The 21,483-nt window shown below is 52.5% G+C and overlaps 9 protein-coding genes across 9 annotated transcripts; 5 read left to right on the top strand and 4 right to left on the bottom strand.

The window, feature by feature from the left end:
* Window positions 1–175: 175 nt before the first annotated feature.
* On the top strand, window positions 176–680 carry J4E90_000790 (uncharacterized protein; the record flags this gene model as incomplete). Its single annotated transcript, XM_051430385.1, has 2 exons — window positions 176–231; window positions 290–680. The coding sequence occupies 2 exons, from the start codon at window positions 176–178 to the stop codon at window positions 678–680; spliced, it is 447 nt and encodes a 148-aa protein (XP_051295872.1).
* A 1,675-nt stretch (window positions 681–2,355) lies between these two features.
* J4E90_000789 (uncharacterized protein) lies at window positions 2,356–3,810 on the top strand (the record flags this gene model as incomplete). Its single annotated transcript, XM_051430384.1, has 1 exon — window positions 2,356–3,810. One exon carries the CDS (start codon window positions 2,356–2,358, stop codon window positions 3,808–3,810), a length of 1,455 nt encoding a protein of 484 aa, XP_051295871.1.
* A 620-nt stretch (window positions 3,811–4,430) lies between these two features.
* Window positions 4,431–6,531, bottom strand: J4E90_000788 (uncharacterized protein; the record flags this gene model as incomplete). Its single annotated transcript, XM_051430383.1, has 4 exons — window positions 4,431–4,538; window positions 4,620–4,931; window positions 5,801–6,031; window positions 6,244–6,531. The coding sequence occupies 4 exons, from the start codon at window positions 6,529–6,531 to the stop codon at window positions 4,431–4,433; spliced, it is 939 nt and encodes a 312-aa protein (XP_051295870.1).
* Window positions 6,532–7,886: 1,355 nt separating this feature from the next.
* Window positions 7,887–9,354, top strand: J4E90_000787 (uncharacterized protein; the record flags this gene model as incomplete). The annotated part of the gene is made up of 3 exons (XM_051430382.1): window positions 7,887–8,840; window positions 8,889–9,097; window positions 9,156–9,354. The coding sequence occupies 3 exons, from the start codon at window positions 7,887–7,889 to the stop codon at window positions 9,352–9,354; spliced, it is 1,362 nt and encodes a 453-aa protein (XP_051295869.1).
* Window positions 9,355–10,252: 898 nt separating this feature from the next.
* On the top strand, window positions 10,253–12,138 carry J4E90_000786 (uncharacterized protein; the record flags this gene model as incomplete). Its single annotated transcript, XM_051430381.1, has 2 exons — window positions 10,253–10,313; window positions 10,367–12,138. 2 exons carry the CDS (start codon window positions 10,253–10,255, stop codon window positions 12,136–12,138), a joined length of 1,833 nt encoding a protein of 610 aa, XP_051295868.1.
* Window positions 12,139–12,301: 163 nt separating this feature from the next.
* Window positions 12,302–14,016, bottom strand: J4E90_000785 (uncharacterized protein; the record flags this gene model as incomplete). The annotated part of the gene is made up of 4 exons (XM_051430380.1): window positions 12,302–13,101; window positions 13,151–13,276; window positions 13,341–13,688; window positions 13,755–14,016. The coding sequence occupies 4 exons, from the start codon at window positions 14,014–14,016 to the stop codon at window positions 12,302–12,304; spliced, it is 1,536 nt and encodes a 511-aa protein (XP_051295867.1).
* A 960-nt stretch (window positions 14,017–14,976) lies between these two features.
* On the bottom strand, window positions 14,977–16,938 carry J4E90_000784 (uncharacterized protein; the record flags this gene model as incomplete). The annotated part of the gene is made up of 1 exon (XM_051430379.1): window positions 14,977–16,938. The coding sequence occupies one exon, from the start codon at window positions 16,936–16,938 to the stop codon at window positions 14,977–14,979; it is 1,962 nt and encodes a 653-aa protein (XP_051295866.1).
* Window positions 16,939–17,915: 977 nt separating this feature from the next.
* On the top strand, window positions 17,916–19,374 carry J4E90_000783 (uncharacterized protein; the record flags this gene model as incomplete). The annotated part of the gene is made up of 2 exons (XM_051430378.1): window positions 17,916–17,921; window positions 18,172–19,374. 2 exons carry the CDS (start codon window positions 17,916–17,918, stop codon window positions 19,372–19,374), a joined length of 1,209 nt encoding a protein of 402 aa, XP_051295865.1.
* Window positions 19,375–19,488: 114 nt separating this feature from the next.
* On the bottom strand, window positions 19,489–20,960 carry J4E90_000782 (uncharacterized protein; the record flags this gene model as incomplete). Its single annotated transcript, XM_051430377.1, has 2 exons — window positions 19,489–20,890; window positions 20,953–20,960. The coding sequence occupies 2 exons, from the start codon at window positions 20,958–20,960 to the stop codon at window positions 19,489–19,491; spliced, it is 1,410 nt and encodes a 469-aa protein (XP_051295864.1).
* Window positions 20,961–21,483: the final 523 nt, after the last annotated feature.

Here is a 21,483-nt window from a genome sequence, read left to right as displayed (position 1 = left end):
GGTGCTGTATTCCAGCTCACCTGTGCGACTGACTACAACGGCCCCATCATCGACTCTGCCCAGGTACGTTGCAATCCCGAGGAAGACTAGAATACTATTCACACCTTTAAAGGCCGATGTATTCGTCGACTGCGCAGATGCTTGCTCTCGACACAAGGATTGCGTCGCATTCAACATGAAGGGAAGCTTCTGCTACCTTCTGGGCAACCCCAAGGGTACTGCCCGGCCAGCGTAAGTTTGTCTCTAACACGTCCATCTATTGCCAACAACTTTCTAACTCATCCTGCAGAACCAACGTGTCCACCGGCAATCAGCTCAAGGGCCCGACCATCGCAGAGCCCGCGCCTGGCTCCTCGACATGCACCGACGTCATCGACTGCCCTACCGATGACAAGTGCAGGTACACCACTGCGAACCAGAAGCCGTTCATTGCACAGTGCAACTGGGACTACTATGGTGGCGACATTGCCTACAAGTCAACCGAGTCCATGACCAAGTGTGTGGACGTGTGTTCTGTTACAACAGGATGTGTTGCCGTTACTTGGTTTGACCAGAACTGCTACCTCAAGAACAACAACACCAACATGATCTACAACAACAATGTTGATAGTAAGCATTTGTGCAATCGCGAGTTTGATCTCCGAGCTAACGCATGTTTAGGTGTTCATCTTGAGAACTAGACTTCTCATCTTTGAGGCAAGCTGGATGCCGTCAGCGTTGCATATCATCACTGGATCGGTCACCACCATGCCGTGGTGTTGGAGTGGGCGTCTATGGGGGTTTCCAGGCCAAGATGTTGCATGAAATGCCGCATATCGGCTCGTAGGCTGTTGCTCTAGTCGAGCATTCAATATCACGAATAATCCCCCGTTTCAGTTTCACCTTGCGAAAGTAGTTTCGATGATTATGTCATTCTTTTGTACTGCGTACACGAGCTAGTTTTACACATCTTCCTCTAGTGGCGCGCCTCGCTTACGGTACCTATGCTTGACCGGCAACACAGCCCGAACTTGGCATGGTAGGCTGTGTTTGACACCAACCAACAAAAGCCAGCTATTTTGCCCTTGGGTCGATCTTCGAAATAGTCGAGGAATTGCGGGGTGATCATCAGGCTGAGACGTCAAGTGCACAGATACGGGACCTGCGTTGAAGGTACGCGCCACGATAAGGCGACCTGTGTGTTGATCAACTTTCTCTTTTGCGCCTTGCTAAGTAGAGGTACTTATAGTGAGAACACATCCACTCAATCTCGCATCTCATTTTATTAGTATAGATATATTGCACTCCCGAGATTCTTCCACAGCTTCATCTACGCGTTACTAAAGTACCTCCAAACATGGGCATCCTAGCATCTTTCACTCGTCCTAAAAGTCCACTTTGGCAAGGACCTCCACGCTTCCATCACCATGTCTTTCTCGTAAAGGCATTTATTCTTTTTGTCTTTATCATCATCATCATTTCCCACAATGCTTCTTTTAAGTACGGATTTAACGATCGCGACAACGACCCCCGTTGGCAAAGCTATGCGTAAGTCGCAGCACGTAGTCTTCCCAGATTCCAAAAGTAAGACCGGTCGAATAAAGCGCATACTAACTGTGTATATAGCAATGATTGGTTCTTCCGCACAGGATTCGCAATGATCCCCGATACCATTTACACTCTCTTCAGCCTCGTGGCTATACCCTCTTCAGCCTCCGCACCAAATTTATTCCATCCTATCCTTTCCCTCACTGCATCCTTAGTCATGGTGTGTCTTTATGGGGCCATCTGCTTTCTACACACGCTCATCATTTACAACGATGAGAGCAACACCTACAACAAGTCGTATTGGGATAGCCTTGGGTATGCTGAGGTGGGATTACAAGGGGTATTAGGCCTTCTACATGCGGGAATGGCTCTGCTGAGTTGCATTGCTGTGCATCAGTGGAGGAGGTCGAAGAAGGGTGCGAGGGCTGATTATACTGCGGACGTGGAGTTGACGCCTTCAACCAAGGATGGTAGGGCCAGTGATTTGAGTTAGATGGCTAGTTAGAAGAAGAGGGGACATTGCTTGATGTGCTTGCCGTTAGCGGGTTTCGCGGGTTGACAATGCCGGCAGCATCAAAGGGAACGAAAATGAGTAATAATGAGGGAAGTTTAGACTACATATATTTATGTAGAGCAACAATGTATAATGCGTCCCAGTTTCTGCAATGTCAAAGAGAGTTCAAAGTGGGAGTGGATGACGCTTATCTCCATGATCGCCGTTGATAGCACCCCACTAACGCTATGGTGACTCAACCAACCACGACTCATATAAAACACACGACATCTGCAAGAGCGCCAATGTAGCCTGTTCAGCTGTACTTTATTCCGATGGCACTCCAAAGCCTTGTTGTTGGCGCGATAGCAGCTCATCCCATAACAACCTTGTTCTTCACGCCTTTCCTGCTTGTATTGATCCGATCAGTATATCGCATCTACTTCCATCCTCTATCCCACATCCCTGGACCCATCTTACCTAAGTTGACCAGCATCTTTCTTCACTACCACGCCTACATCGGAGACGAAGCAAGCACTATCCACAAACTCCACGAACAATACGGCCCGTATGTCCGAGTCTCACCGAATGAAGTCGATATAAGCGACGCAGATGCTATACCCGCAATCTACGTATCGAAAGGAGGCTTTCCGAAAGCGGCGTGCTACGCAAATTTCGACATTGATGGCCACAAGACTATTTTCTCGACTATCGATACGGACTACAGGAGCCCAAGAGCGAAAGCTGTGGTCCCGCTGTTCTCAACAAAGGCATTGAGGGAAAATGAGAGAGCGATTTGGGGATGCGTCGATCGCATGGTGGAGCGATTGAGGGACGAAGCCATGACAAAGCGGCCTGTCAACGTGCTCAACTTGACGCGAAGCCTGGCTGTGGACGCAGTTTCTACGCACCTGTTCCGGGAGAATTACGATGGGGTCAGCGAACGCGGTCCAGTACTCAGCGTGAGCGCGTTCGTCGACGCGTTTGTCGCTGTCGGTCGCTTCTTCTACCTCCCAAATTTCGCTTTCACGTGGCTGGAATGGGCCGTTGCCAAATGGTTGCCCGATCCGGAGACTGATGATAGCATGATGCTTGTTGACAAGTTCATCGGCACACTGGTAGCGAATACCTCCGAGAAGTCAACAACGTACCCCGGGCGCCTACTCGCTGCGGGACTCAGCGACTCCGAAGTTAAGGCACAGTGCAAAGATCTCATCTTCGCAGGGACAGATTCTACGGGGATGAACTTGGCAACGATCATGCGCAATCTAGCGTTGTACCCAGATATGTACGAGAGACTAAAGGAAGAGATCAAGGGTAACGTTGCCCTTGGCCCGGATGCACAGGACGTTCAAGCGCTACCCTATCTCAACGCTATTGTCAAAGAAGGCCTCCGAATCAGTATGGCAAATCCTACGCGCTTACCTCATACCGTCCCTGCAGGGGGTTGGACTTTCAAGAACACCTACTTCCCAGCTGGCTCTATTGTCGGTTGCTCGGCCTATGAGCTGCACTTCAACCCGGACATCTTTCCCTCACCAAGAAGCTTCCGGCCTGAAAGATGGCTGAATTCAACAGAAGCTATGTCGAAATACTGGTTCGCATTTGGCGCAGGAAGCAGAGCGTGCATCGCTAGGAACTTGGCAACCATGGAATTACAATTCGCGACGGAGAGGCTAGGTAGAAGTGGGGTTCTCGATGGTGCACGTGTAGTACAGAGTGATGTTGAGATCTACGAGTGGTTCAATTCGAAGGTCAAGGGCGAGAGAATCGACTTAGTCTGGGGTTGAATGAGATGGCTCTGGAATCTCCTTGACTAGATGAAGTTTCGACTTAAGAAAAGGGTATGTATTCCAAAAAATGAGAACAAAGGATGTACACTTGTATCGTATGTCCGATTTGTATGCGTCCTGGGGGCTTTCATGACAGGCAATCTGCCAGGTATATGTCACCCAGTGCCGATTGTAAGTGTATCGGTCAATTGTATGCACGGTTCCAATGCAGGACAGTGTCACTGAAGCAATCATGAGTCGAGTGAGCGGCCTCTTTGAGAACGACTGACCATCGCGGACTCCATCGGCAAGTTGCGAAGCAAGTAGTGAGAACATGCGATCGGTGAGCATACATCAACAAGGAAGCAAGTATCTCAGAAATTAAGGGGATGTAATGCATTCAGAAGAAGCTACAGACTACTAACGCGGAGCAACAAAGGGGAAGAGAAACAACAGGAGAAAGAACATGGCAGAAGCCAGCGCAAGCTCACACTAGCGTGAAACGGAGCGACGCGACCAACGAAGCGTGCAAAAAGACAGCAGAGCCAAAAGCGACAATCCAGCTACCTCATCGGTTCGTGGCATCGCAGGATGGCTCGCTTCAGTCGGCACGAAGAGGAATGCCCGGCGGAATCGGTTCAAGGACGGCACTTCTCGCCTTTCTCGAAGCACAACTCGACAACTTCGCGCGCGCCGTTGTGGAAGCACTTCTTCTTGATGCCGCAGGTGAACTGCCAGTCGCACATCTGGGAGGAGTTAGTCGACGAACTATAGCAATGAAGATGATGCAACATTGCAGGTGGTGGGTGGGCAAGGCAGTGACTTACGTTGCAAGACTCATCACCGGACTCGCACAAATAGCAATCCTCATCGGCGAAGGAAAAGTCTGGCCGGGTTCCGTTGGAGATCGCCGGCTGCAAATGGGTGGTCGTTGTGTTGGAAGTAGGGGCGTCATCGCCAGCGAGCACCAGAAGCATCGCGGCGGAGCCAAGGAAATCGCCGGAAGCCATGGACGTGTCGTATGCTTTGGACGCCTCGGCGTCATCTAGGTAGCTTATGCAGAGCTCCGCTTCGCTGAGAGGGTCTTTGCACAGGAAGTGCTCACAGCCTTGGTCTTCGTCGCAAGCGAAATCGCACCCCTGTTTGTAGCGGAAATCAATCAGAAGTTCTATGAGCACACGACGGACTGGTGCTTCAACTTACATCGCACTCCGGGTTACCGTCGCAAGAGTCGCACATTGGCTTGGCGATAATGCTATCGCGGGGAGACATAGGCGCAGGGGTTTGGTTGGCACGAACTGACCTGGCTACGGTGTGGGTCGCGGTCGTGATCACAGTGACGGGAATCTCGAGCACGTGTGGTGAGCGCGAAGCCGTAACAGTTGGTGGCTGGAGCATGATGGTGGACGCTGGATCATGGTAGTGATAGGTGACAATGGATGTGGTGCCTGGCTGCTGGTAGATTACGGTGGAAGCCGGCTTTTCCACAGTGACGGTATTAATCTGAATCTGAGGGGCTGCCACGACGACAGTGGTAGTCTGAACCCGAGGAGCTGTCACGACGACAGTGGTGATCTGTGGACGCTGAGCAACAACTGTCACAGTGCTTGTCTGTGGACGCTGAGTAACCACTGTCACAGTGCTGGTTACTACAGGTATCGAAGTAGTGGTCGTAGTGCATGGGGAGCTCTGAGGAGCTACGACAACAGTAGTGGTACTGGTAAGAGGGGCGGACACGGTGACGGTGACGACTGGCGAGGACGTGGGGCCAACGACGGTCGAAATGACCACTGTCTCGGTGGTAGTTGTGGTCTCGCTGGGTCCGGAGGTAGAGACGTTGAAGCCCGGGGGCTGCCATTTGGAACGGACGCTCATGCACACCGTCATGTGAGTGGCTAAGTTGTTGCAAAGGTACTTGTCGCACTCTGCGCAGTCGGCGTGGCATTCCTGAGAAAAGATAAGTTAGCAAGCTGAGTACAGGCAAGAAACCTGGGACGAATCAACGTACTGGGCAAGTTTGGTCGTTGCAAGGGAAGCATTCCGACTGCTTGAAGGCAGTGCGACGAGTAGGTGACTGGTTGTCGCCATCGTTGGAGGCTAGCTCATCCCGAGGGGCCAGACCAGTGTGCGTCGGGGCTACGGCTGTACGAGCAAGCGTGATGGTCGTGGTGATGTCGGAAATCGACGCCTCAGAAGTAGGCATGGCGGTCACAGTTACAACAGAGGTGCTGATGGTGGTCTCGAGGATGTTGGCTGTGACTGTGTGATTACGGATGACGTCGGCAAGCTCGGGTTGGATGTCGAAGCAGTTGTGCCAATCCAAAAATGCGTCGAAACATTGGTAGTGGTCGCAGTCCCGACAATAGAAACTGTAAGACGTGCAATACTACCAGACAGAACGTCAGCAAAGATCATCCTATTCTGAAAGAAGAGGACATAAGGAAGACTTACGTCGCAAGGGTCCTCAGTTGAGCACTGCTTGCACGAGGCTTCCGACAGAGCAATGGTACGAGGGGACACTGAGTTGGTGTTGCCAACAGCCAAGTCGCCTCCCTGGTAGTAGGAGCAGTAGTTGTTCTTGTCGCAGCCAATGTGCCAGTTTCCGTCCACGACGGGAGTGTGTTGGGCTGGGACAGCATCGACAGGGTCCTCAATGGAACTTGGCTTGACTGCCAGGCCGGCAGGCGTAGCGGCACCGAAGGCGATGAAGCCAGCGATGACACTGGTGGTGAGACGCATGGCGTAGGTCGTGGTTGGAGTAACCAAGCTCTGCCTGCGGAATGCGTTGATGGGGTGGGCTCAGGTATGGATGATGGATGGATGAGCTGGGTAGAAGAGTTGTTGGTAGAGTTGCTGGGCTGAGTTGGGATGTGAGAGAGAAATGGAGGATGGAGACCCGAGGAAGGGATTATATACTCAGCAATGGGCATGCGCGTAGCTTGTAGGCGGGCAGCAGCAGTGAGTTGCTGCTGCTCCATGGTATGTTGTGTTTACTGTTGTTGTAGGCATAAGAAGGAGGAACATGCTGAACGCCGACACCGGTTCTGCTCCGAAGAGAGCAGGCTTGCTCTGAAACGTGATAGTCAGGGAAGTCTCGAGTCTCCTCGTTGAAGAAGCGGCAAGTGCCTTGAGCTTGCAGCCTCCTCTACATGCCTCGATTAGCCAGTTACCCAAACATCGTCCGCGGGATGGGCGTGCTGCAGCAATAGGTGGACCAGCAAATACAAGTGCTAAAGAAGAAATGCTAGCTTTCGAGTGTGGCTGCATCTTTTACAGCCTATGACCTGTCCACGTAGGGTAGTAGGGCTCAGCGGAAGTGCTCTTTCGTGATGAGCGTGGTGTCAGCAATTCGGAAGGAGCGTACGGGCAGCCCGGGGACTACGCGTATAGCATGATACAAGGGATGAATTGATGCACTACGAGCGTATGAGTGTGTCCATGTATTAGACTCATGGTTCGAAGCCTTGCACAGAATTCTCGCGCGTGATGTTCAGTATGCATACTTGGGGCTGCTCCTGTGCTGGGAAGGATCTCACATGAGATACACGACGTGCAGCCTGGTGGCTGGGGACTTGCGCTGCCATGTAAAGGTTTCGGCAATGCTGAGATGTCGTGGCACGCGATGGAAAGGATGACGTTCATTGAGTCTAATGGAGTGGAAGCTGGTCGGGAGTCGCGAGATGGCTGCAGCCAATCAGGCAAGGGGCTGACGTAGCGCGTCAAGCTCCGTGGGGAAGGCGCGACGGTGGGTCAACTGCGACTCCATAGCTACCAGCGACTGCGAAACGACGCATCCAGACCTGAGCGCCCTGTTGGTCATGATGGACCTCTCGACGCTTGGGCGTGCCCCTCAGTGGCTCTTGTCCGCTCCTTTACTTCTGGTCCTGCTCCACGTTCAAGCGTTTCTGGCTACACAAACGCCTGCAAGCCCCGCGCAGCCCACTGCAGGCAACTGCGGCGCCAACTTTACTTGAACCCTGATCTCGCCCGTATTCTCTCTCTAGTTTGCTGCCAATCCCGCTCGCAAGCCTCTCTACCTTACATCTCCCTGCGCAGCTCATTCTACAAAACTCACGCGCGACCAACTGCCCGCCATGACCAACGACAAGGCTGCACCCGCTTTCATGGACCTCCCGCTCGAGGTGCGACACTCCATTTTCGAGCATGTGGCCGTGCGCGACGTCAAGCCTAAGAAGCTGCTCCGCTACTGGTTCGAGAAGAAAGAGGTCAAGGAACTCATTGCCCAAGACGCCATTGACAACCCCAACGGTCCCACCCCGCGCGTCGTATACGCCAACGACTACGATGATTACGATGAAGAGAGTGCTGTCAGCGAGTACAACAGTGAGGAGGATGATCAAGAAGAGAACGAAAATGCCGCGGAGGACAGCGAAAACGAGGACGAGGACGAAGACGAAGATGGAAATGAGGACGAAGGAGCAGAGCAGGAAGATGGCAATGATGAGGATGAAGCTGAAGATGAGTCTGAATCCGAATTGGACGGTGAAGACGAGGACGATGAGGTAGAGGAAGCTGTTGCCGGCGCGCACGATACCCAGTCGGCAACTGCTAGCGTCCACGTTCCAGCCCCAGCTACGGCTCAAGTTGACCCTGACCACCACTCCGAAGATGGGATGGCAGAGGAAGAACCTGGACAAGGACATGCCGGTGAGGGCGACGGCGAGGATGAGGGCGACGACGGCGAAGAGACCGAGGGTGCCCAGCTACACAATGAAGAAGAGGCCGAAGGCGATAGCGAGGGCGACGAAGATTTGGTCGATGACAGTGGTAACGCTGCCGCCACAGTCGTTACAGCTCAGCCTCCTCCTCCACCCCCAGCACCCGTATTCCGACCCCACAACAAGTGGCGCCACATACCGAACTTCATGCGCATCACTCACTGTCCTCCGCCGGTCCAGCTCCTGTTGGCCTCCCGCCAGCTGAACAACGAGGCAAAGAACTGGTTCTACGATGTAGCCGTTCTACGTATCGACGCCACTGGTAGCTTCGCCCACACGTCTTTCTTCGAGGAGGCAAGTCATTTCCCTGTATGAATTAATGTGGCACATTTACTGACTTTGTACACCAATGTTTAGGCTTTCAGCCAGATCACCGACGCTGCCTTTTCTCCTATGGAGAACATTCGAAAGGTTGATATAACTTTCGTTTGGGATTCAGCCTGGATCCGCGCCGACACTACCGATTCCATCGAGGCCATCTTCCCTGCCCTTCTTCGCCAGCGCTCCAATTTCGTATTCGAGATCTTGTTGAAAGCGCCAGACTTGCGAGAGGTCGTCATCCATTGGTAAGTCAGCCCAAGGTACGATTTACTTTCGAGCAATCACTGACATTGCGCTCCTAAGGCACGACTCCATTCAAGACAATGAGAGCGCTAACCTCATGCTCGACAATCTTGCACCCTTCCATACGTTGGGCCCCACCGTCAACATCATCGAGCACTACATCGCGGCGGACGCCAAGCCCAAAAAGCGTAGTACCGCTGGCAAGCGTCGCGTCGAGTTCCAAAACATACTTGACATGGGTCTTGATCGGCTCTTCTAAGATGCGATGCTTGGCATCGTCGCACGGCGAAAACTCGGTTCGTGTTTCTGAAGAAGGCAGCCATTTGTGGATGTGATCGAGGGTAGCTTTCCTTTTTCATGAAGTTTCGCCCCAGCAAGCCGGGACTTTGCGTCCTAGTGCCTTAGCCTGCACATGCCATCGACTCTTGCGGTTACCGTGCATCGATCCATGGTTCCGAATGCGCAGTGTTAGTGGGCTGCAGGGTTCAAGTATCCGAAAGTAGGCCTTCGGAAATTCCAAGATACCTCATTACACTCTTTCACAATCTCTCTTATCTTTTGTGCTCTACGAATGAAGTGTTTGCTAACATCACCACCACCAGCTCAAAATTGAAAAACTGCGTGGAACACACGTTCTAGATTGTACCTCTCTACGTCCTTCTTTTCACAATTGTTATCCGCGGTTCTCGGACAGGCGCATATGATCGCCGTTAGGTTACGGCTCACGAATGCGGGGAAAGAACACCTGATGTGCTATTCACCACCACCATGGCTGATAGCGCAAACACAAGGCTATCCTGAGTGGACGGCATGGGAGATCGTTCAATTGTTGTGAGAGCTAATAGCTCGTAGCGTCCCCTAAGCCTTGGGGTCGCCATCTAGATGCGCGGAAAGGGTCCGCTAGTATCACCGGCGCCAAGTCGAAAAGAGCAGAAGATGGGGTAGTGCGGTACTCAAGTTCACAAAAAACCTATGGCATCCGATAAATGGTCTGCGATGGACTGTAAGTGGCCGAACTTTATTTGCGAGGGGCAAAGAAATACTGAACATTTACTTAAACGGATTGCTGGACTCCCAAATCTGACTCTTGACAGTTGTCTTGTCATCTGGTATCCGAACATCTTCTCAAAGTGCCCAGATCATAACAGAATTTCATCATGGGTATATACAACAAGCTTGCAGACGACATTAATGAGGTAGATGTCATCATCGCTGGAGGTATGTCTATCATATTCACCCTCATTGATTCCCCCACTGACATCTTTTTATAGGCGGTACAGCGGGTTGTATCATAGCCGGTCGACTTGCTGAAGATGACCCCTCCCTCTCTATTCTTGTAATCGAAGGGGGCGCGAACAACAAAGATGTCGCCAGCGTTGTAAACCCCGTTTTCTACCTGCAGAACCTACTGCCTGCCACCAAGACCGCTCTCTTCTACAAAGGAAACAAGTCGAAGCAGCTAGCCGATCGCGAACCCATTGTACCTTGCGGTGGTACTTTGGGCGGAGGCAGTTCCATCAATTTCATGATGTACACACGAGCACAAAGATCCGACTTCGATAGCTGGAACACACCTGGCTGGTCAGCTGAGGAAATGTGGCCGCACCTAAAGAAGCTAGAGACCTACCACGGGCCCGGAGCGAAAGAGCACCACGGCCACAGCGGACCAATCCATGTCTCAGACGGAGGTTATCGCGCAAAGGCTGCTGAAGATGACTTCATAAGCGCAGCTGAGAAGGTCGGCTACCCTGAGATCGAAGATCTGCAGAACCTGGACGATAACAACGGTATTGCGCGATGGCAACGCTACGTCTCACCAGAGGGCAAACGCCAAGATACCGCACACACATATCTCCACCCGAAGCTCGAAGATGAGCGGTATTCCAACCTTCACGTTCTCGTCGAATCGAAGGTGGTGCGCGTGCTGTTCGACGAGAACAAACGTGCCACGGGTGTCGAATACACACCAAACCCAGAATTCCAAGCTGAAATTGGTCTGAGCATGCATCCTGTGAAGGCTGTGAAGGCTCGCAAGTTGGTCGTCGTCACATCTGGTGCTTGCGGTACACCACCCATTCTCGAACGTTCGGGTCTGGGCTCCAAGGAGATCCTCGAACGTGCTGGTGTACCTCTTGTGGAAGAGTTACCTGGTGTAGGAAAGGACTACCAAGACCACCACCTCCTTCTCTACCCCTACAAGACTGCCCTGGCACCCGACCAGACGATCGATGGCATTCTGAGCGGACGTGCCGACGTTGCCGAGATGATGAAGAACAAAGACCCCATGCTAGGCTGGAACGGCATCGATATATCTTCCAAGCTTCGCCCTACTGAAGAAGAAGTCACTTCTCTCGGACCAGAGTTCCAAGAAGCGTGGAACCGCGACTTCAAGGATGCTCCAAACCGTCCGTTGATGCTGTGCGGTCTGGTGTCTTGCTTCTTGGGCGACCCAGCAAGCATACCTGCGGGCCAGTACGTCACAGCAGGTAACTACACCGCGTACCCATACTCGCGCGGACATATGCACATCACCGGTCCGAAGCATGATGACCCACTAGACTTCGACGTGGGCTTCTTCAACGACAAAGACGACATCGACCTCAAGAAGCAGATCTGGGCGTACAAGAAGCAACGCGAGATCTTGCGACGTACGAAGTTCTACCGTGGCGAATTGGCTGGAGGTCATCCAAAGTTCGCTGCCGATTCCGCGGTCGCCCTACAAGAGAATGTCGAAGGGCCTTTGGAAGACGTCAAGGATCTGGTATACAGCAAGGAAGACGATGCTGCCATCGAGCAGTGGCTACGAGAGAACGTCAACACAACGTGGCACTCGCTTGGCACGTGCAAGATGGCGCCGAGGGAGGAGGATGGTGTTGTTGATTCCTCCTTGAACGTGCACGGCATCAAGGGGTTGAAGATTGCGGATCTCAGTATCCCTCCGGAGAATGTGGGTGGTAATACGAATAACACGGCGCTTGTTATTGGTGAGAAGGCGGCGAATATTATCATTAGTGAACTACGCGGCAGTGCTGGTACCCCGTAGGATAGGGTAACCTGTAGAATGTAAATTAGCGTCGATCAACTTATAAATTTTCTTGCATCTGATGGAGTCCAATTCAGTATGGCCGGTGATTTGAGTGTGAGAAGGAGGTTCGTGCCGATCCGCCTCGCGCTTGCCCATTAGGCTATTTATCCTTTTGCCCAACCTATAACCTATACCTAAACCTTCTATTCTCGCGATCCGTCAGATCAAGGAACTCTTCATTCTCTAGATGCGTTCCATCATCCTCTCGATCCCTCTTCTTATTTTCCCACATGTAGTAGGCTCTCAACACGAGCGCCATAGCAGCCGCAAATGCGCAAGTCACTACGATGGTGACCTTGGCTGGTACGAAATCAGGCCCATCGCCTTGGCGGAATGTTAACGGTCCGATGATGTTTCCCAGACAGAAAGACATGAGCAAAATAGCGTTCATGGTTACTTTCTTCGTATGACCGGCAATGTTCGCAGATACCCAGGAGTAGAGGAGCGGTAAGCTGGAGCCAATGCAGTTGGTAAGATAGTTCCCGATGAGCTTTCCCACTCTGGATTCGCCGGGGAGGAAAGCCATGAGGCAGCCTCCCAGCGCTCCAGGTATGAGCAAGGAGACGACGTTCAGTGCGCGTTGGTTGAAACGGCCGGCGAGATATGTAGCGATGAGGATTGAGATGACGCTGACGGCGCCCGAAGGTAGCTGTAGCAAAGCTGTAGTCTTAGAGCTGAAGCCAAATGACTTGATGAGCGTGGCCTGGTAGGAAGACACTGCACCATTGGGTACATTGGATGATATGGTGATGATCGATAACATCCACGTCTGCGGATCTTTGAAGCAGTCAAGCACTTGGTGAAACTTGAAATGCGTGTTCTCGATGCCAGTCTGGTTCTCGCGTAGACGTTCGATTGCCCATACCTTCTCTGCTGGTGTTAGGCGAGAAGACATCGGGTTGTCGGGAAGAAGCAACACCACTACGTAAGTCAGTACCATTCCGAGAACCAGAGATAGAGATCAGCATACCAGTTATACCGACTGAGACAGTAACTAGGCCCACGACCAAGAACATGATCTGCCAGCTAGTAAAAGTGTCACTTTCGTAGTGCTGAAACCCGAAACTGATCAGACTTCCAATAATGGTTCCAGTTCCTGCAGGGGTAGAGGTACGAAGTCAGCATATGTCTCACATGCATTTCGTACAGCCAGGACTTACCGACTCCTAGATACCAGATACCGGTTCGCAGCGGTTGTTCTTTCTTCTTATACCACATCGAAGTTATCAGGATCAAGCTGGGCGCGACGGCCGACTCGAAGCAACCCAACAGGACACGTGTAGCGACTAGAGCGCCGTAGTTCTTACACACGCAAGTGAGTGCCGTGACAAGACCCCAGAGTATTACTGCTGCGCCGAGATACTTTGCAGTAGGCAGACGCTGCATGCCGTAGCCATGAGGGAACTCGAGCGCGAGGTAAGATACGTAAAAGAAGAGAGCGAGGTTGGAGAATTGTGCCGTGTTGATGTTCGCGTCCTCGTAGAGACCCATCACCGCTGCGTAGTTCACTATCACGGACTGTTAGTGTCTTTGCTTGCAGGGTAGTGATGCAGCAATGCAAAGTGCTGACATACCTAGTGTCTTGTCCAGATACTGCAAGCAGTAACAACACCACATCAATGGCATGATCATCCAATCAATCTTTCGAACCAGTCTTCGCTCATCCTCTGGCGTGAGAGCACCGACATTGTGCGCATTCTTAAGAAATTTGAGTGCCTCATCACCGTTGTTCGATGGCTCCTCGACAGTACCAATCTCGACGTCTGAATGCGGTCGCGAGGGAGAAGTGTCGCCCGATTTCGACTCATGGGCTATCTCTTTCTCCGGGATGCTCATCTTGCCGATATAGAGACGAGGACAGGTAAACTAGATATTATTCTGGTTTCCATGTAACATGCGGTGCGACATGGTATATGTAACGAACCCAGTACCCTACGATCTCAACATCTGCAATGCCGTGTCGCCCCTCACATGCATGCCGACCTCATATCCGGCAAACAGCATTACCTATCAAGGAGCATCTATCGAAGATCGTTTCTGCATCCTCAATACTAGCCAAACATCGTTTCTTCCGACCAGCATCCCTTATCGTGAACCCTGTAGCGACAAGCCGATGAATGCGCGATAGGTCCCAGATCTCTAGCCTGCATCGTAGGCGACACAGCGAGATCTTTCTTCCGAGGAACAGCCAAGAGTGCTGCGTGTGATAGCAGATTGATAATGTGTAGACGTGATGATGTCAGTGGAGATAGTATCGCGGCTGATAACGCTCCCCGTCGCTTGCGGGGCGCTAGGTGACGTTAGGAAGGTGGTGTGTTGGTCCCTGATGAGGGGTACAACGGTAGCCAACGTCGTGAGCGCCTATGGACTTTGTATGTTTAGCAACTGCAAAAGGTAAGAGCGATATCTCGGAAATAAGCCCTGCAGAACGGAAGTGTACGCAAGAACGCACTTATCTTCACCACTTCCTCTTTCATGAACGCTCTACATCTCTGTAAACCCTGGACCCCAGGAGAAAGCTTGATGCAGTCTTCATTCTCGCGTATATGCCAGGCATTCCGCTGGAAGAGCTGGTGATAAATGTATGATGTCTCGCACAAAGAATATGCACGTCAAATATCGAAAATTGTAATGTCACTTGAAGGATGTCTCACTACCGATAGAACACCCATCACGGGGACTGATCAAAAGAGTTGCAACTAAGATGGCGTCCACGAGGGACGCTGTACAATATCAATCCTGGGTATCAATCTTTCTGACGATCTGTGGCCACATCCGAACGCCAACAGCAAATAATTAAACAAGCACGCTATCCAGTACGCCTTCGATCCAGGCTTCCCAATTTCCCCTCTTGAGCCCCGCCACCCCTTTCGCCGCGGAGCCTTCGTTCTTCCCGACCTCTTTCTGCAGCCCTTCCTTCGCGCCATCGCCCTGCGCTTCCCACCACTCTGCCTCGGCCCTGTCTTTGGCCCTCTTGACCACCCTCTCTTCGTCCTCGACGCGGTATAGATCACATTTGTTGCACTCGCCACATGACTGCCCAGGCCGTTCACGGAAGTGTCCACAAAAGTGTTGATAGCCCTCATTCGCAAGACCCTGTCGGCAGATGTAGCACATGCTGTACCCACAAAGACAAACGAGCTTATTACAGCCCTCGGATTTTACAAAGCCTAGGTTGCATTGAGGACAGGTACGCTTGACTGCGTCTGTGGTAGCACGTTCGAGTGTGAGACGAAGGGATGTGAGTTGGGAAGAGAAACATGTGTGGGGGTCATGCCAGGGAAGGGAGCACGAGAGGCAGGATGCGCGACCGCAGCTTGGGGAGAGACACTGAAACCGAAGGCCGCGACGCTTTAGGTGAACACGCCTGAGGGCGGATCGAAAGGGTGCGATGACGGGCAGGCGAAATGTGATGGTGACGAAGGTGTAGATAAGAATGAATGCGAAAAGTAAGGCTCGCGTGGCTTGGAAGCACAGTAACTCGAATAAGGGCACCGATGCCAGCGAAGCCAGTATGAGTGGGCGGGATTTGAAACGTAGGCTTGCGAAGAGATTGGTATCTGGAAGCGCGAGGTCATCCAACTCGGCATACGAGCAGAAGGGACACTGTACGAGTGGTAGCTGAGATCTGGTCAGTGCATCGCTAGCGAAGCGCTCGTTGAGTTTGTTCAGGTTGTCCTTTCCATCTTGCTCTTCCAGAAGAGCGCGCTTCACAAACGAGAAGGGTATGCAGCCACGACACTCTTCGGAGCCACCGGTCATAGGCGCTATGCATTTCAGGGTACACAGGTCCGTGTTGATGTTACGCGCCCAGCCCTGGTCGTAGAGGGCAGCGTTGATAGCATGCCGTATGCAACGGAAGCAGATGTAGTGGCCGTCGATATCGCAGGTCGACATCTGCTGAAGCGTGTTGGGTATGAAGCAGCATTCGCAGTCGTACATTTCGCCTTCACGCTCGGCCTCCTCTTCGTTCCATTGCATGGCCAAGTCATAGTCCTGTCGCAGTTGCGCGTTCCGGTGTTTCTCATGTTCCGGTACAATGAGTGCGTTGTACAGCTCCTGGTTCAGCTCGTCGCTTCGAGTCTTTACGAGAAGTGGCATAGACGGACGGTTCAGGCGTTCGTCGGCGGGAGTCCATATGACCAGGGGGTGATCACTGGCCGTCGGCGCCTTCCGGCGCATCAGGAAGTTGGTGATGCTGGACCTCCAGCTTCTAGTTGACAGATCCAATAGCGTCGGTCGTGCATGCGTGTAGCTGTAGTTGTATTCAGCCAGCACAGCCTTGATGGTCGAGTGGCTCAGGCCTTTGAATTCCTGGTACAGCGCTTCCTTGGCAGCCTCCTTGTACCGTCGTGACCGAAACTTTTCTTCCAGTGCAAGGGGTATGCCTCGTGTGTCTCTCGGTGCGTCTTCCTTGCGGTATTTGTACTTCTGCGCCGTCTCCCGCTGCTCTTCCTGCTCGGCAGGCTTCCTGTACCGGCCCCGCACGTACTTGTCGCCATGCTTCAAGAGCGTCTCGGTGACGACTTGCAGCCTGCTCTCTTCGCTAAAAGTAGACAGCATCTCTCGGAAAACCTCGGGTTGCAGGTCGGGGAAGATATCCGTAAGCGCTTGCAGGGCGGCATTGAGGTCGCGCAGGTCGGGCTCGTCGAGGCCATGACTGTCGATCGAGGGCGGAGGCTGGGCCGCGGGCTGCGTAGCTGCGGAAGCGCGTCGCAGCTTGGGCGGGCGTACCAGGGAGGCGAAGACGGTCGACATTGCAGATAGTGCGCCTAACGCTGCGGCGGAGGAGGTTTGCCAAGCATGCGGAGACGACAGGCCAAGAGAAGTTAACTAGACATTAAAAGTAGTAGGGGGAAGTAAGAAGCGTAGAAGTGAAGCATCAAGCCCGGAGATGGTCGTGTGCATCGTAGGAATTAAGTTGAAGGATGCTGCCGACTCCGAGAGGAATGACGCGTAACCGATCCAGACCCTGCCAATCATTATCGCCTGCGCACGTGAGACCTGCACCTCCGCAAACACCCCCTAGATTGTTCGACCCCAGCTGCATCGCCTCCAGTAACATCCATGCCATGTGTAAAGGGTCGACAGGTCGGATGATAGGCATATCGGACGCGCTTCATCCTGCGTGTTATCGATGATGATTTCTCCAATGCATAGGCATCCAAGGCTGCCCACTTCTCTTCACCTTCACTTAGCCAATCCAGCAGACTCTGACGGCGCACAGACTTGGCAGTCTCAAACTTAGGCTGTACAAGCATATCCTGATGCGCGCAACAGCTACCCCGCTACACGGGTTCTGCCTTACGGTTGCTACTCGACGCATGCTACTTCTGTCACGCTGACATATGAACTCTTAACAAGCCAACAACTCCACTAAACATGCCGCAATCCGTGGCTCAGCCTCCCGCTACGGGACCAGGTACTCTTGACGACGGTGGAATCCCAATAGCCACTGGGGAGCAGAAGTCAGGTCAAAAGGTCGCTCCGATCAAGAAACGCCAACGTGGTAGAAGGCGGTAAGTATTGCGCTGACACTGGTCTGTACGAGTGTACAGACAACTAACAGAAGCGCAGCCAGCACAAGAATCAGGATTCAGTAACAGTGGAATTCGAGAGTTCAGTAGCATCGAATGCGCTACAAGCCCATGAGGCATTTATTGACGGCGATCCCCCTACAACGGCCGGGACTGCAAACACCAAAGAGGACGATGCTATACGGCCGAAGGCACGAAATGCGCGTCCTTCAAAACTGTGAGTAGGCTAATCTTGCCCCAATTTTCACTCAAGTCTGACTCCACACATAGAGAGCGTGCTAGGCGAAATGGAGCGAAAGCATCTCCGCCCGTAACAACTTCTTTGGCGTCAGCAGAAGTTGCAACAGTGAAGGTACCGGTCAAAGGGAAGCTTCCGATAATACCTCAAGGAGACGCAGTTCCATCAAAGGGATTGAGGCCTCAATCTGCGAGAGCAGGACAACCCCGGGCACAGCTTTCACACCAGGCGCCTTCTTGGAAAACGTCATGGATGTTCCGGGAGACCACCGAGCTGCCCGTTCGCACAATAAAGGCAACAACACTGGAGCCAGATGGCACCAAGGTGTCGTCTGAGCGTGGCTTCGAGACCTTGTGTAGCTACAACTGGCAGTGTGATGGATCCATCTATGTACCTGGTGCACCTCCGAGGTGGAACCCTCCACCACTGCCGACCACTCTGGCTCAGGACTCAGGGAGACACTTCGTCGATCAGAACGCATCTCGCGTGCCCAAGTATCCTTTCGAGCCAGCCTTCGCTGCCCTTGCTGTGATGGGTCCCGACGTCGTGCTAGATCAAGTCGACATCATCGCCAACCGCAACAGTCTTCGCAAGCTACTCGATTTTTCGGCTGGGAGGAAACTGGACATTTTCTGCATGGGCTTACACATGGTCGGCAATACGCTCGTTATTAGCCGTAAAGAACGGAACGCTCAGCAAATGATCCATGGTGCACCGAACGCGGGCTACGGACATAACTTCGAGAAGACCTTCACGATGCCTGATCATGGAATGGGGAACTCTAGCAGTCATCACAGAGTCATTCGGTACCATATCGGCCCTTTGAACTGCGTTGTCCGTTTTGAAGTCGATGCGTATTACGATGACCCGGATGTCGGCCTGGACTCGAAGTCTGAACAGCCTAGGGATGAGCCCGTTGGCACCGTGAGCGCTGCTATGACACAACTGAATATTGCAGGCCTGCCACCAACTCAAACTAAACCTCGAAAGACTCCCGCCGATAAGCCTACCGTAGTTGTTGAAAAGGGAATCTTCATCGACCCGTCCAAGCTCGCTGAGATCAAAGCCAAGAAGGCCGCACGTCTTACAGAAGCACTACCGCAGCTTTGGTTCGGCCGTACGCCCTACTTTATGAATGGCAACCATGACAAGGGTACGGTGCACTCGGTGAGCATCAGTGATGCTGAGAAGGAGTACCCCCGATGGGAGGAAGCGAACCAAGACAGGCTACGCAAGATGGTGAGTTTGCTTGCAGAACTAAGGGATGCCGTTGCATGTACGAAGGAGTGCGCAGCCGTGCTAGTTTACGATGAGAAAGGTGGGTCGTTGAAGGTATATGCGATGAAGACGAATCATGGCGTACTGCCTAGTGAAACCATCGCGAAGCACTGGACCAACGCTGGAGGTAACGCGGGATAAGAAGTCCTTCAAGCAGCCAGAAGCGGATTCTAAATCTACACATATGGCATTATAACAATGTCCCGAAAACGCCAATACTGAACACCCCGCTCTGAAATTGGGCAATTCGAAACCCTATCCCGGCACGTCAGTTGGTGCCTCCTGCATCCACTCCCACGTGACTTGAATCCTTCCCTCCGCCTCCGCACCCCAATAATTGGTAAATACACTCTTCTGGATATCTAGGTCCGACACATTACACGCCGCACAGCGATCTCTAACCACAAATTCCTGCTCCACCAACTTCTTACCCTCGTCATCAGCCATCCATGCCCGAATACCTTGATTGCATAGTGCACTTGAACTATCATCCTTAGGCCAATTGACGAGCTTCCCGTCTGGGGTGACACCCTCTGACTTCCATCCATCTTCCAGAATAGAGCCTCCAATCTCTCGGCCAATGTCAAATATTTCCCAGTTTATAGCAACGGCGAAGTCAGTGGCAATCATTCCCGGAAGGCCACATGCTCCTACACCTTCTTCGAAGAGGGTCAACTGTCCGACCTGAGGGTCGGCGGGCACGATGTTAGGAGCTACGTAGCCTGTGGGAATAGCGAAGGGATAGCTAACCGGCCAGTCTCTGGCAAGATGTGGACCTTCGTAGACTGGTGGCGTTCCGACAGCATTGCTGGGCATAGTACGTAAGCTACTGTAGTTGGCGGCTTGTGTGCTATAGGTAAGCATGGAAACGGTCCATTCGGCTGGTGGCGTCAGAGATGGGTGAGGTGGTAAAACTCCAAGGCCAGTAGCTGGAGTTGGTGGAGTAGAAACTGGCGAGTTCCCGGGTATGGGTGGAGTGGGGGGGACGGGCGATGGGAGAAGACTGGCGGCGGAGGTAACGAGTGGAGGCTCACTAGCCAAAGCAACGGGACTTACAGAGGGACCGACAGGAGGAGGGTCTGCATTCTCCACGGCGTTCTGTTGTAGTGAGAAGCTGGGAACATCGGAAGTAATCTGGCCACTATCTGGGGTGACTTCGACGTCTGCACTTGGTGCAGGCTCTTCCTTAGTTATTGATGGTCCGCTATCGAAGGTCTCCATCAAGGACGCGGCAATCATCGTACCTGTGCCGGATACCACCCCTCCTTCTTCCCCTCCACATTCATATACCTTTCCCTTGAGAGTGTCTTGGACGTGGCAAAGCAAAGCCAGACTTTGAACATACTTCTCGCCTTCCCTAGCTAAGGCACACAATGCCTTAACCATATTATTTAGCCTCTCGAAAGAGTCCTTGTGGTCGCATTTTGCTCCTTCGCTTATTGCTGGAAAGTCCTGCTCGAAGTTATCGCATATGGTCTCGTTCAGCGTTTGGCCCATCTTGACATCCCCAGATGTCGGGGGTTTTTCTGATTTGACGGAGAAGCACATTTGTATGATTAGTAGCCGGAAATCCCAATATGCGTCCCAGTATGTCTTCATTGCCTCTGTACCTGACAGAGAAGGTGGTTGAGCAGGCACTTCACGGCGTTCACGGATCCTCGAAGGTACTGTGGGATTCGGTTTGCCCATGAAATTCCAATGCTGGACTTCTCGACGCACCGCGGCATTGCTGCTGGTCGTACTGAGAACCTTCACAATGTAGCTTCTATCCGCGTCATTATTCTTTGTTGTCGCAGTCGGTATGATCAGAGAAGGAAGCAAATGCGGATGTTGCTCGTTATCCCTAGGGAACAGCGACAAAAAGCGCCGGAGATATCGTAAACTATTCCACGGATACGGTGCTAGTCGTCCTGCTTGCGCAACTGAAGATGTTGAAATGACTCCAGTCTCTTCACCTGCAGATAGAGTAGCTGAGGGTTCGGTAGGTAGAGGTGTCGTATCTGGACTAGCCGTTGAGTCGGCGGCAACAGAAGAGACTTCCATGCTGGGGATCTCAGTATCATCCCAGGTATCTGTAGAAATGGGTAGACCATCTGTGTGGTAAATAGTATTTGTTATGCACTTCGGACCGGTCTCTGCAGGTTCGGGCTCCGACGGCTGCAGCGAAGCTGAATCGCTGCCAGCACTGGAAGCTACCATTCTAGATGTTCGAATAGTACTCGTGATCGTCGTTGTCAACGTGGTAGTAAT

Source organism: Alternaria incomplexa, assembly GCF_024043165.1.
Source record: "Alternaria incomplexa strain BMP 0042 chromosome Unknown scaffold_1, whole genome shotgun sequence".
In the NCBI taxonomy this organism is placed as follows: Eukaryota; Fungi; Ascomycota; class Dothideomycetes; order Pleosporales; family Pleosporaceae; genus Alternaria; species Alternaria incomplexa.
The sequence above is the reverse complement of the archived record's forward strand: the minus strand, read 5'-3'. Positions and strand labels throughout refer to the sequence as shown.